At 38.3% G+C, this 14,220-nt stretch overlaps 1 protein-coding gene across 12 annotated transcripts in view; it reads left to right on the top strand.

Annotated features, from left to right (window-relative positions):
• LOC149312857 (uncharacterized) overlaps positions 1-14,220 on the top strand; it is a 134,656-nt gene that overhangs the window by 22,276 nt on the left and 98,160 nt on the right. For 10 of the 12 annotated variants that reach the window (XR_016281317.1, XR_016281316.1, XR_016281318.1 and 7 more), the window contains exon 3: positions 12,372-12,467. Coding sequence is in view for 7 of the 12 variants with exons in the window: in XM_089525554.1 (XP_089381680.1) it covers positions 12,372-12,467 (96 nt within the window). In the remaining 5 variants the exon portion in view is untranslated. Of the gene's footprint in view, positions 1-6,186; positions 6,260-12,371; positions 12,468-12,909; positions 13,526-14,220 lie in introns of those variants that run through there. The other 2 variants (XM_089525557.1, XR_016281319.1) reach the window with 2 other exon arrangements.

Raw genomic sequence — 14,220 nt, 5'->3', positions numbered from 1 at the left:
CCGCATCAAATTCTATCATCTATCACTGCACATTCTGCTAATTGAGACTCCTCCCACTGTTTTCCATAGCCTCTCTTGCCTTTATTTTCTAAAAGGTATTATTGCTCTTGGGGCCCTGGTCTATCTGTTGTTAAGACAGATACGCTGATTCTTGGAATTCTGGGCTGGATTACCACAATTGCATTCCATCATGTTACTGCAGAATGAAGGCCCATTGCATTTTAGAGATGTCTGATACCCAAACATCTTTGCACTTTTGCACAGTGGATGCCCTAGAATAGTTAAGGAATACCAGGCTTTCCTGTGTTGTATCCAATCTACTACTCAGGACTGTTAGAGAGAGCAACCTAAGCATCCCTTTACTCAGTAGCTGCTGTTTTGGATATCTTTGCAAGTTTACGCGTAGCATATATTAATATTATTTCTTATTTGTTCCTCTTACGCATACCTTCTATCTTCTTGCATCAGTTAGTCTACAATGACCTTCTTTGTCTTCGTTTTCTAGTCTTCAGTTCTGTCTCTCTCTCCTCCATGTTTGAAGAACACATGTTACAAAGCCTCTCAGCTTGAGGTGTTATGAAATTCTTAGTATTTTGTAAGTAAAGTCACATCATACTTTTTTTTCTATCAAAGATAACTTACTGTACTCGTCTATAAATCTAAAAATTTATGCCCCAAAATTGATCCCAAAATCCCAGGTCGACTTATTTATGGGTCAATATGGTAATATGATAGTAGGTCTTTCAGATTTCTCCATGGAGAGTTTCTTTTTCTCTTGAGCCAAGTAGAAAGAGTTCTGGGTGATTAATTGCTGTTAAACAAAGTCCCTCTGCCTCCTGCGCTGTCTGCCGCTGTCTGCAGAGTGAAGGGTGAAAGCAAAGTTGAAATGCTGAAGCAAAAAGCCTTAATTAGAGTTTCCCTTGATCTGCGCACACATACACACACTGAAGAAGCCTCCAGGTTTTACCCTCAACATCCATGGGTCATGGCAAAATCCATAATTTTGGCCCAAAACTTGCGCTCAAGTTATACATAAGGTCAACTTATAGTCAAGTATATATGGTAAGTCCTGTCTGCACTGGCAGGGAGAAGCCCAGAGTATTCTGCCTCTGGAGCAGCCCTGAAACTTTCCTGTTGCAAAGGCTCTTTGTTCTGCTGTTGGGTGGTTGATAGCACATGCATCTAGATCTGTTACCTGGCATGTTTGCTGCTGCTGCAAGTTGCTTTACTCTGAGGTCAGAATGAGGCACCCAGCCTTGATCATATCAGAGGGTTCAGCATCCACGGCTCATCTTCTCTGGGACTTGCTGCACTCAGCAAAACTGGACATGACCGGATGACCATAAAAAGACTTTATCATGATTGGTTTTCTATAACGCAGGGCATACTGTTTTGCTTTAACATGTAAATCCCTCTACTGCAATGAAAATGCTTTTGGCTTATCTTTTTCTGTTGTTTCCAACAACTGGAAGAAAAAAAGATTTAAGTAGTTGCTGTGATTAAACACAAATTTATAGAAGATCTTGCTGAACAACATAATTTGAAACAGAGCCTTTTATTATTAGATCCTTTTTAAGTAGAATAAAACCCCTTATAATTTCATCTACTTTAATTCCCCTTGTTTACTTTTTTTTTTAAAAAAACCTTATATTAATTATTGTTAATTTAGCAAAATTAAGTATTCATTTGTTATTTGGTTCCATGTTTTTCATCTTTGGTGAGGGACCTGAACTCTTGAATATATTCATATTCAGAGTTTGGATAAGAAGGAATGTGTTGTGGGTCAAAGCATATTTTTATTATTCACTTGTATAAGAATCAGTGAAAACTCATGCATTATTTAATCTTAATGATACCCTTGACAAATGACACCCTTTAGCACTATTTGGCCTGACTTCAGAGGAGTTAAATAGCTGAGACTTCCATTATCTTTACCACCTTGTATTGTATTTCCTATTGTGCACTAATGCTTTGTTATTCTCATATGCAATAGTCACCTACAGCTTTAAATTGAGTATTTTACCTTTGGAGAAAATATTTGTGGCCAGCATGTTATATTTAATTTCTATGGCTGCAATATTTGAATGCTACATATTCTTGTTGCTGCTTTTTTGGGTTTTCAATGTGGGTGTAATAACCTCATGGCATAGGATCACAGCTCTGAAAGTGTGCTATTTATTTTGCTAACACCCCTTGACATGGCCCATGTATAAACCTCATATCTATATTCTTAAGGGGGGGGGTAATCCCTTCTTTCAGATAGCCAATCTCCTCTTATAATTCATGAGGATTTCATGGTTTTCAACCTCATCAAGAATCTTGCCATTTTATGCAGTCTCCACATTCAAAGATTTTGTAGACTGGCTCCTGTAATATTTTATTCTACTCTTTAGTAAATTGCCCTGGAGTTGCATGAATTTTCAGTTTTGCTTCCCTTTCCAGAAATAATCTTTGGAACTCTTTGGCAAAGAAGGCTAAAGAGCTTGTAAAACTACAAATCACAGGATTCCATAGGATTGAGCTATAGCACTGAAAGTGGTGTCAAACTGCATTATTTCTACAGTATAGATGCACCCTCAAAGGAAGGGAGCTCGAAGGAATAAGGAAATAATAGGTATTGGTATGAAAACCAAGATCTTGAAGATAGACCAAACAGAAAGTGCAAATTTTGGCCAAGATATAAGTATAAGAAAAGTTGCCTTCCTCTCAGCACAAATGAAGTGAGTAGAAGGAAATGGGAAAATACAGCAGATGCAGAATGATTGAAGGAAATGGAATTATGGACAATAAGCATAGGTTAACGAGTAAGAAGTCTAAAGATAAGAAAGGAGCCAAGTAGCTGAGGTGAACATTATAAGAAGGGAAAAATATGGATTTCCCAACCCATGCTTTTCTTATAAGGCATGTGTAGGCAGCCTGCAGGCTTTTCATGCAACCTTTGGAGAGGTCTAAACATGATAAAATATGGACCAAGAATGTTATCCCCACATGCATACCTTCCAACATTTCACAGATGAAAACTGGGACATGTGAGAGTGTAGTCATGATGGCAAAAGGTATCAGTGAAGAAGAAGACACAACTTAAGAGAGGTTTTGTTAGTTTGCTTTTACTTGAGCCTACTGGGAAAGGCATAATTCCACCCCTTCCCCTCCTCTCTCCACACTGAGTTAACTGACAGCATACTACTTTTGCACTTTGAACTCAGTTTGCAGCAGTTGAAGTGAGCTGGGCATAAAGGAAGAAAGTAGGAGAAGAGAGAGAAACTGGGACATTAGGATAGCAGATCAAAAAGTGAGATGACAGAAAACTGGGTATGTCCCTACCAAACTGGGATAGTTGGAAGAAATACACATGCCTTTCTCCCCTTGTAAAGTCCATACCTCCCGGCCTGCCAAGCAGGATTTTGGCAGATTTGGAGGCACACGATCTGTCCCTGTTGAGACAGAGAGGAGATGGCCATTTTCCACTTTAGCAGAGAGAGCTTTTGAAGCCAGGTCATGGTGATGGTTATTGGCACCATCTCCATTTTCAAAGGGTTCCCAGTTTAGATGTCCCCTTGCCTACAATCTGCAACAGAATGGAGAGAAACATGTCTGTGTGTCAGGTCGAGGATAATGAACAGGAGTGAGAAACTTTAAAGCACCTCATTCTCCCCACCTGTTCTACCCATCGGTGTTTCTTTCATTCCTGCTGCTGTAGTCTCTTCTTAAGTTTGGATTTTGAAACATTTGTGTTTATAAAGGTGAAGTGTACTTCTAACCTCAAGAGCTGGATTGGGGAAAACTGCTTGCTGATACAGGAGGATTTGTGTGCTGTTGGCAAATAACCAAGAATGGCACTTCAGAGGCCTTTCTACTCCAGAAAGAAGCATATATAAAACAATTAGAGAATGCATATCCATGTGTCCCTTTCTGTCATATTTCCATGACCCTGAACCTAGACAAGTGAAAATTGGCATGGACACTAAAGAGAACCTAGAAATAGGCACTCAAGGTAACTTTGCTTTTATTTCTTCATTTCATTGGTTTCCATCCCACTCTTCTCCCAGATTAACTCCAAATAGCTATCAACATACTTTTTAAAAAGGAGATGAAACATAGTGAGTTATATAATTTTTCCTTGGATGGGTGGGAGCTGCTACCCAAGAAGGACTTTTTGTGTTGTCTAACCAAATATTCCTTGGAGGCTGTTGGGATGAAAGAAAAGGCGTCCTCTGAAGATATTTAAAAGGAAGAATTTTATAATAGAATAACTATTTTTTATTACATAAAATCTGTCTGTAGCCTGCAGCACCATCTTTAGTCACTAGGTGGCAGTCAATACAAATCTATTATCTTCTGTTCAAAGCTGAAGCCTTGGGCATTCATTTCTCCACAGGTCCTGTAGGCAGCTCCATTGTGGTTTCACTCTGCAGGGCTCTGATCTGCTTGGTAATGAATGTGCTGGAAGATGAGCAGAGGGAAAGTCAAAACAAGCAGTGGGGTGAAAATTCCAGAAGAAGAGAAAGAAAGAAAGAAAGAGTGGGGAGAGAAAAGAACGTGCTAAAAGAAAAAAAAAAAGAGTACTGGCATGTTGATGAGGGACTAAGGTGTTTCTAGCCCTTGGTGAGCTGGATGCTTTTGCTAATATTGTCATACACTGATTTAACTGATTTTCAGTGGAAAATTAAAAAAAAAGGCAGATGCAGCAGTGGAAAAGCACTAGGTTACAAATGAAAGAGGTTGTCATCTGGTACCGATGTAAAATTCCATGACTGAGACTGGGCTGTTTCACAATAAAAGCCTCATCTGGAAGCATCTTAAGTTTCAATTTTGTTTTCTTTCTCACTTTGGATAACACTGAATTTCAATAGTCTGAGCCTGGCTTACAGAAAAAAGTCATAAGATCAGGGTTTACACTGAATGAAGAAATATAGAGGTGAAAAGCTTTTACAAGTCATCTTGGTATATATACAAGAGGATGCATGTACTAAATGAAATAGACAAATTGTCTGATAGATCCTTTGGGCTTCTGTTTGTAAGTTTCTGTTTAATAACATAGTTCATCTAAACAGCAAGAAGAAAAATGAGTATGCGATCAGAGCAGAGCAGCCTCAGGGATGTTTAGCACTAGTTTCTGCAAAATGAATGATCTGAATTGGCATTATCTATTTTACGTTTCCTGTTATTACTGCAGCATCACACTTTTTTGCATATTATATAAGTCATACGGCTACCATTAAAACAATATGACTGTTAGGACCTTATTCTACTGCAAGAAGATAGAAGGTATGCGTAAGAGGAACAAATAAGAAATAATATTAATATATGCTACGCGTAAACTTGCAAAGATATCCAAAACAGCAGCTACTGAGTAAAGGGATGCTTAGGTTGCTCTCTCTAACAGTCCTGAGTAGTAGATTGGATACAACACAGGAAAGCCTGGTATTCCTTAACTATTCTAGGGCATCCACTGTGCAAAAGTGCAAAGATGTTTGGGTATCAGACATCTCTAAAATGCAATGGGCCTTCATTCTGCAGTAACATGATGGAATGCAATTGTGGTAATCCAGCCCTTAAAATACAAATTCAGTTCTTCTCTGCTTTGGAGTCCTTTTAGCAATAAAACAAGAACTAGGGCTGACATTTAATTAAGGAAAACCGAGTTAATTGATAAATTCAGTAACTGGATGATATGCAGTTATTGTTGCCCTCGGGTCAACCCCACTTCATGGTGACCCTGTGGAGGAGACATCTCCAAGACCCCTTGTCCTCCACTGCTTTGCCCATGTCCTGCAAATTCATGCCTATGGCCTCTCTGAGTCTAGCCATCTAGTGTATAGCCTTCCTCTCTTTCTACTTTTCTCCACCTTTCCTAGCATTATTGTCTTTTCTAATGAGTCATGCCTTTTCATGATGTGGCCAAAGTATGACAGCATCAGTTTGGTCATCTTGGCTTCCAGGGAAGTTTCAGGCTTGATATGTTCAAGGGCCCATTTGTATATCTTTTTGGCTGTCCGCAGTATCCTAAGCACTCTTCTCCAACACCACATCTCGAATGTGTTGATTTTCTTCTTATCCACTTTCTTCACGATCCAACTCTAATATCTGTACATGGTGATGGGGAATATTATGCATTGTACAATTCTGACTTTAGTGCTTAGTCGTATATCTTTACTCCTCAGAATTTTTTCTATTTCTTTCATAGCTGTCCTCCCCATTCCTAGTCAATTCTGATTTCTTGGCTTCAGTCTCCATTCTGACCAATTTTTGATCCAAGGTATGGGAACTCTTTTACTATTTTGATTTCCTCATTATACAGGTTGAATTTATGTAGATTTTCTATGTTCATTGTTTTTGTTTTCTTTATGTTCAGCAGTAAGCCTGCCATTGATCTTTCTTTCTTGACCTTCCTTAGTAGTTGTTCCAGGCCAATGATGTTTTCTGCTAGTAGTATGGTGTTGTCCACATATCTTGGAGTGCTGATATTCTTTTCTGCTCAACCCCAGAAATAATGAGATTAGATACAGATTGCGTTAAAACAGAGCCATTTATTAATTGTCCAAATTATTAATTTCTTAATGGAATTGCAACTAATTCATAAACAGTCAAGTGTTGGAGAAGCTGCAGCCAGAGTCTTTCTCCAGACTACCTCTGCAGCTTATTTGGATGATAACACCTGAGCCCTCAATGAAAACCCAAAGGCTAGGTTATTCGTTGACTGGCCTGCAACAGGAAGTCTAACCAGAAAGCCTGTGGCAAAAAATAAAACAAAACAAGACAAAAAACTCTCCCTTTATCCACTCAAAAACCTTGTGAAGTAAGTCTGAATAAAGATAGTGAATGGTCCCATGGCTATCTACTAGGTCTTATAGCTGGAGATGGGGCTTAAAATCTGGATTCCTTGAAAGTCTAGCACTCTTCTCACAAATTAAATATGCATAAATTTGCAGTTAAATTAGACAATCAGTGAAGGCATGTATAGTGGACATAGCTGGGGAGAACATGGAAGCAATCAACCATCACTGTTTGGCTTCTCCAAACAGTGGGAGCACCTAAACTAGCCAGAAACAAGGAAGCAAAGGTTTCCTGTTATGTCTAAACCTGGGCCTTGGCTTATCAGTCCTATAGCGAACTGGGGACAGGAAAATAACATTAGATTGTGGGTTCAGACTCTGGTTTGTTAAGAGAGTGACAAACAAAACGGGCTCTAATGTAATGGATGTATGCTTGTCTGTCTTCATTCTTGTCTGGTTACTTTATCCCAAGACCAGAGACCTTGTTTAACCTGAGATTGAACTCAGTTTCACAAAAAAATTTCAGGGGCTGCAGGATGGAGCCAAAGGAAAAAACAAGAATGAAAAATATGAGCATATTTTAGCTTAAAGCTCTTACTTGTTGTTGTATGCCTTCAAGTCATTTCTGATTTATAGTGACTCTAAGGCAAACATGTTTTCTTGGCAAGATTTGTTCAGAGTGGGTTTGCTTTTGTCTTCTTCTCAGACAATGGCCATATGACTTACCCAAAGTCACCCCGTTGGTTTCCATGGCTGAGCAGAGATTTTAACCATGGTTTCCAGAGTCCCAGTCCAACACTCAAACCACTGCACCATGCTGCAATTAGCTAAAACTCAGGAGAGATAATTCATTCTTTTAGAATAGGAAAAGCAAAGAGAGATTTAAAAAAGACAAGAAGCCAACAAATAATGGTATAATGAGCACTTGTAGCCTATGGTCCAAGTGAGGAGGGCTCTTACCATCATTGGCAGCCTGAACGTTGAATCATGGGGAGGGTTGTGGCCATCTGAGGGATCCAGAGGTGATGGGTCATTAGCAGGGCTTGATCTGGGTCTCAGTGTTTGAGATTCCACATGCTTGTTTAACGTCTCACTCTGTCAGGACTCTTTAAACACATGGGATACAGGAAGCAATGCTCCTGGATGGAGATAGCATTGCTCCCAAGTCAGATGATGGTCATTCCACCAGTCCTTGTAACCCAGGTTTCTTGTGATTGTTTATTTGATGTTTGGCCTTAGACTATGTTTTTTTTAGTTGTGGAATCCTCCTTGCTTATTATCTGCTTTGTTTTGATTGTTTTTCAGCTTTAGACTGTGGTTTAGATTGTCCCTCTCTCTAGTAGGATGTGACTAATTGGCCTTTGCTTGACCACTACCTCTGCTGTTAACTTGTTCCCATCTGGATAGTCTGTCAGCATTTTGCTTTCTTACTATTGACTTTTGGACTTCAATTTGCTACTAGATCCTGCCTGATGTTGGACATTTCTGGGTTTTTATTACCTCTGTGCATAACTCCATGGGCCTAATACTCTAAAGGCACCAGATCTGATCTTGGAAGCTGTTTAGTACTTGGATGGGAGACTACAAACAAATTCCAGGTGCTGTAGGCTATATTTAGAGGAAGGAAGGAACTGACAAAATTACGTCTGAGGATTCTTTGCCTAAGAAAACCCTATGAAATTCATAAAGTCATCATAAGTCAACAGTCGACCTGAAAACATATAGATGCACAAATAGAACTCCATACTACTTTGCAGTAGAAATGATTACCTGTCATTAGGTGTGATGGCAGAATTATTTATGGTTGCTTTGTAAGCTATAGCTATTCTGTTGTTAGTGTGAAGTGTATCGCTCATCTCTCAGAATGGAACCTGTGCAAGGTTTAGTCACCAGTGCAACTTCATTGATATAGCTAAGCTGACAACAGATAAATGTATGCTATTCAGAGTACAATGAACAATCAAGAAACTAATCTGGCTTGGATCCATCTGTGGATATGCAACATGGTTCAGGACAATCCTGGAGCCAAAATTCAGCCAAGCAGATGATTCCATGATGTAATGTGTAAGAAGCAGCCCTGAGTGCTACAATTATTTATGGTCTTCCCCAGAGTCCTGCTAACTATTTGGCAGATAGCAAAAATGTCTGTAGAGAAGACTGACTTAAATTGGAAAGTTTGTTTATGAGAAAGTATTTGTAGTGATCACAAAAAATATATTTCATTACCACATGCCTAAATGTTGGTGCAGATTCACAGATGTCTGTGTAATTGTAGAGAAGAAATGTTTTACTTGGTGCAGTGCACATATAATTCTATGTAGAGGGATTCATCAGTAGCAAAACCAGCTCTTTCCCTGAATCTGTGCCTGGATGTACAACATAGCCCAGTCAAGATTTCAGTGTGTATTGCAATTTACTGTGCTGATAGGTTTTATTTGTTTTAATACTTCTTGCCAGGTAGCTTCACTCTAGCTGTTTTGATTTTTTCCCAATTCACATTTTTCATCATGTTACCCTTGTTTGGCCTTCTGGATTTCTCTGAAAAGGTTTCTGTACATTGCCAAGGGATGCTGTGTGAAATTAATAAAATAGGTCCAGATCTTTATCTTGGTGAGCCAAAATCTAACTCAGACCATTTGCCCTTCAAGAAATAATATACAGATGGATAGTAGAATTGGGAAATGTCTCCTTGTGATAACTTTGGCCCTGGTCCTTTAAGCTACTAAGTATCACAGAAGACACAGAGTGTATCTATTCGTAAAGCCTAATCAGCAGTATGATTGACTTTGCTATTTAATGTGTGTCCAAAAATATTACTTTTTGTGTTGTGGTAAAAGGAGACAGCTAAAGATATTAAGTCATCCAGTCATATGTCAGTTAACATGTGTTAGTGAAGTTTACAGCAGGAATGGGATAGGGAACTGGAATGTCAACTTTTGACCAATCAATGGTCTGATTTTTTAGCATTTGTAACAATTATAGCTATAGATCTCTAATTACATCTTATACAGTAAAAGCTACTGTTTTGAGTATATTTTTACCACAAAGTTTTTTCAAAAAGATTGCTCTAAATCAGCTAATTTCTGGAGATGTAAAACTGCCAAAGCTTCTCTTACTCATATGTTTTAGAAATGTCCCATAGTAGCTTTGTTTGGGTTGAAATCATTACATGAATACACTAGGTCCTTGAAAGCTCATGGATATTTATCAATGTACATATTCTTTTAAATTATTTACCTGTGTGTTGGAATTTAATAGTTGATGGAAATTGATTTTTGTGTCCTTTTGATTACTATTAGATAGCTAATTCAGCACTGAAAGGATAATACAATGAGCCCTTTATATTTGTTGAGATTTGGTTCCAGGACCCCCCATGGTTACCAAAATTCTTGGATGCTCAAGTCCCATTATTCTATTAAAAGGCAAAATCAAAGTTTGTTTTTTTTATTTAAATTTTTAAAAATATTTTCAAGCTGTGGATGGTTGAATCTGTGGATAAAGAATCTGTACAGAAGGCCAAATCTAAAAGGAAGGAAGAGAATACCCATAACATGATGTAGCGGTGCAAGAATCAAGTTGTAGGGCACTGGAAGGAGGAAGAGGGGATTCCTTTTTCCTTTTGTGTCTTTTGTCACTTCATATCACATGTATTCATCAGAGATTAAGTCAAGTTGGAAAATATAACCCATCAATCAGATTTGTTGTAGCACATATTTAAAAAATATCCATTGGTGTTCAATCACTGGGTTTCTACCGATTCTAGAACTGAAGATAAGAAGTTCATTCCCCAACCCTACCCTGAGAAGTATAAGCTGTAATCTTGTTCAGTAACATTTTATTCCACCTTTTCCCTCTCCATTGTCTAAAAGCTGGCAAATAAGTTAATTAAATAATTATATAAATTATTTTTCATACATTATTACTGCTTTTAAGGGATTGGCATCTGGCATAGCTCCATGCTTGGAGTTTGTCCTTATTTCTTGCCTCTTTTGTTTCTGGGAATTTCTGGGTTGATTGAGCAGGACCAATATTCTGCACAGCTGCCTGGATGTCCTTCAAGTTTTCAGCATTGACATTGGCAAAAATATGTAAACATGCAAAAGGGAAGGCTTGTTTCTACAAAGTTGCCAGCTTTTTCCTGGCAGGGCTGCAGTGTCTTCAACAGCTGAGTAGCATGTAGACTTTCAGGAGCTAAAGTCCTCTTCCCCATCCTTGCCAACGAAAGTGTTACCAACACTGAATTTCTGCTTCTTGCACATAGCTGTTAAAGGCGCAAGAAGTGCCAAAGCAAATGTTGTTGAACCTACACATTTCTATGAATATCCAGTGATGCCTGAGAAACATCCAGGAAGTTTCCATAAACTACATGGAACAATGAATTTCTGAAAGATCTGACCCTTTTAGAATTTAAAAATATAAATGGAGCTTTTTTTGCACCATTTTAATAATAACCAGTGGAATTTAAACTCATAAATAAAAGGAGAGGCATTTCTTGCTGAAATCCTGTAGTTGGTTACTCAGGCTAGTTGGCTTCATGTACAGTGGCTAATCGGTATGGAGAAATCCTAATTTTTTATGCATCATTTCATATCCACACACATTTGTTGCTCAATTTTATAATCTGAATGTTTTCAAAGCTTTCAGATTTATTAAATAAAGAGAGTTTATTCTACTGATGTCTAAGAAGTTGTAGGATAATGGAGCGGCAGCCATTCATAAGCTTATGAAACCAGATGGAATAATTTACTGTGTTTGAAAACACACACCTTTTAATTGTGCTGAAAACAACAGAGAGAAGTATAGGCATGCTTGACACATTCCTGTTTTCCATTGTGGTTTAAGACTGCATTGGTGAGAAAATCACAATGAATGGAACAAGATACTGAGGATTTATAGCCAGTCTTCTATTGGACCTACAGAAGGGATTTACATTTGACTCCTAGGACTGTATGGAACTGATGATATTTTTCCTTCTCCTCCTCCTCAGCCCACTGGGAAACGAACTTCATAGAAATCACATGACAAGAATAGCTTGACAAACTGTTTGAATTCATTTTGGGAATACAGTTTTTGTCAATGTAAATGTTACTGTGTTAGGTAGGCCATTGACCTGACTGTTGTAAAACTGAATAAATGTGCAAATCTTGATCAAGTTCTTGGGCGGGGTAATAAAATAAATGGAATTCTCTATAATGTTTGCAACTTCAGTATTTACAGCTTTTCCCAGTATGGAAAGAACAACATAACTGTTGCTATGTAGCTGTTAAATATGAGACTCTTGAGACAAGGAGGAAACATCCCTAATTCTTTAGCAGAAACATCTTTGAATATGCAAAATTCATTTTAAGGGCTAAGAACAGAATGCTGACTGCCTGGATGAGTGAATCTTCTATACGTCAGTCTTTTTAATCACAACTGAATTTTGGAAGGTGCATTTCAAAAAATAAAATAAAAAATGAACCAAATGAAATTCTCATCCAACGCTACTTGTGGAAAATCTCCCTGCGCCCACCCCAGGGCACACTTGGTCTTTTTGTTATTTTAAAACATCTTGTTGGCATCTAGTGAATACTTTTTTTTGTTTATTCTCTCTAGATCTGCTGGGATTTGCAGTCAAAAATACCTGGAGGGCCACATGGCTCCCACCCTTGAGGTCGGTGTCAGCTTCAACGTCAGGTTTCTCCAGAATGGGTGAGAAATGATATGCTGTATTTGTACTCTAGAGTGCCACTGGTAGTTACTGCAGATAACACTAAGCTATATAGGCTAACGTTCTGACAAGTAAAAAGAAGCTTCCAATGTTCAATCTTGTACCCAAAATCAGACTCTGTCATAATTTTCATTTTCTCTTGGTTTGGTTGTCTCTGAAATGTTCTTATAATGACATGTATGCCATTGCCTGGATTTTAAACTTGGTTCTTCCAATTTTTAAATTATGCTTGCCCTATTCTTTTTATTGTTCTTTTAGAACTTCTCCTTTAGACTCTTTTCTCCACTGGTGTTAATTTTTCCCCCCTTATTCTTTTATCTTTACTACACTATGTGCACTTGTCTATCTTCCTATTCCATTGTTTCATACCACATCCTATCCATTCTCCTCCAATCTTTCATATTCTTTTCTCCTCATTTCCAGACTTCTTCTATGATCTCCCCAACTGTATTTGATCACCATGGCCAGCTATCTCTCCAGTATCAATGTAGCCATCATGCTGATGTTTCACCCAGAGTATGAGATAAAGTAATACAGAGAATATTAGGATAATCACCATGGCAACTGGAAAGCCTACCAAAAAAGACATTCAAAAGATCAAGTGTTCTTGACCTCACTTGACATGAGGAGCTTCTCCTTATCCCAACATCTTTATTTGGGTTAAATGCTTAATTATATGGTTAGCAATCCATAAAGCAAAAACCTTAGTCACATTGAAATCTCCTTTTTTTAAAAAAAGAAGTATATAATGGTGGTGGGGAACAAATCTGAATAGCACTGAATGGTTTGCCTTTCAGTGTGCATGATAGTGTACGAACATCTCAGAAGTATAGCTAATTAGCAGGAAATGGCTCCCTGGTTCTAAAATGGGATAATATTACATTATATGTATCGTTATCAATAAAAGCAAGGAGATGTTACTTTTCAGGTCAGCAGGTAGCTTGGATTTTGAAGAGTTTATTGTGCAGCATGTGTTAACAAGCCAGCAACATCCCTTTTCTCCCCACCTCTCTCTCTCTCTCTCTCTCTCTCTCACACACACACAGAGCAGGTCATGCCTTTGCTAAACATTACAATGGGAGTGGAATAGTTTATGGCCTATTAACATAAAGGGGAGTTTTGCTATTGACATGGGTGGGTTGTAGCTGGCACCCCATATCTGGATCTGTCAGTCTCAGCTGGACCTCTTTGACCTTTATTGCAGCACGCTAGTAATGAGATTGACCTTTTGCTTCCTGATGCAGTTACTTTACTCTAGACTCAAAGAGCTAAGCGTTTTCAACATGTCTGTATTCTCCAGAGGTGTCATTTTCTGATTAAAACAAATCGGACATTTTCCAACTTGGCATGGTAATATTAAAAATCCTTTCCAGATGTTTCATTTCATTTATTTATTTATTTTAGAAAAAGCAATACACATTTCCCAACAGTCACAATGATTCCCCCCCCCCCCCCCCCCCGCTTTATCATTCATTTTCTACATTTAGCAAAGCAGATCTACAATCGTGCCAGAGGATCATTTTGCACAAAGTCACTGGATATGCATTTGACCCCCTTTCGTTTCTTGCCTCCCTTGATCCTTCATTATTGTGCTGCTTCTGTTCTGTATCATGATTCATAATGTTCCAGTTAAAGTTCAAAATGCAGTCCTATGTTCGATGCTTGCAGAAACCAGGGAAAGCACAGTAGGTATCGTCAGGCTCTGTTAAAATCACCCTGCCCCCCATCTGCTGC

This window comes from Sceloporus occidentalis, unplaced genomic scaffold, assembly GCF_023333645.1.
Source record: "Sceloporus occidentalis isolate IW3139 unplaced genomic scaffold, rSceOcc1.0.p SCAF_5, whole genome shotgun sequence".
Taxonomy (NCBI): domain Eukaryota; kingdom Metazoa; phylum Chordata; class Lepidosauria; order Squamata; family Phrynosomatidae; genus Sceloporus; species Sceloporus occidentalis.
Note: the sequence above shows the minus strand (reverse complement) of the source record. Positions and strands in the feature narration are given on the sequence as shown.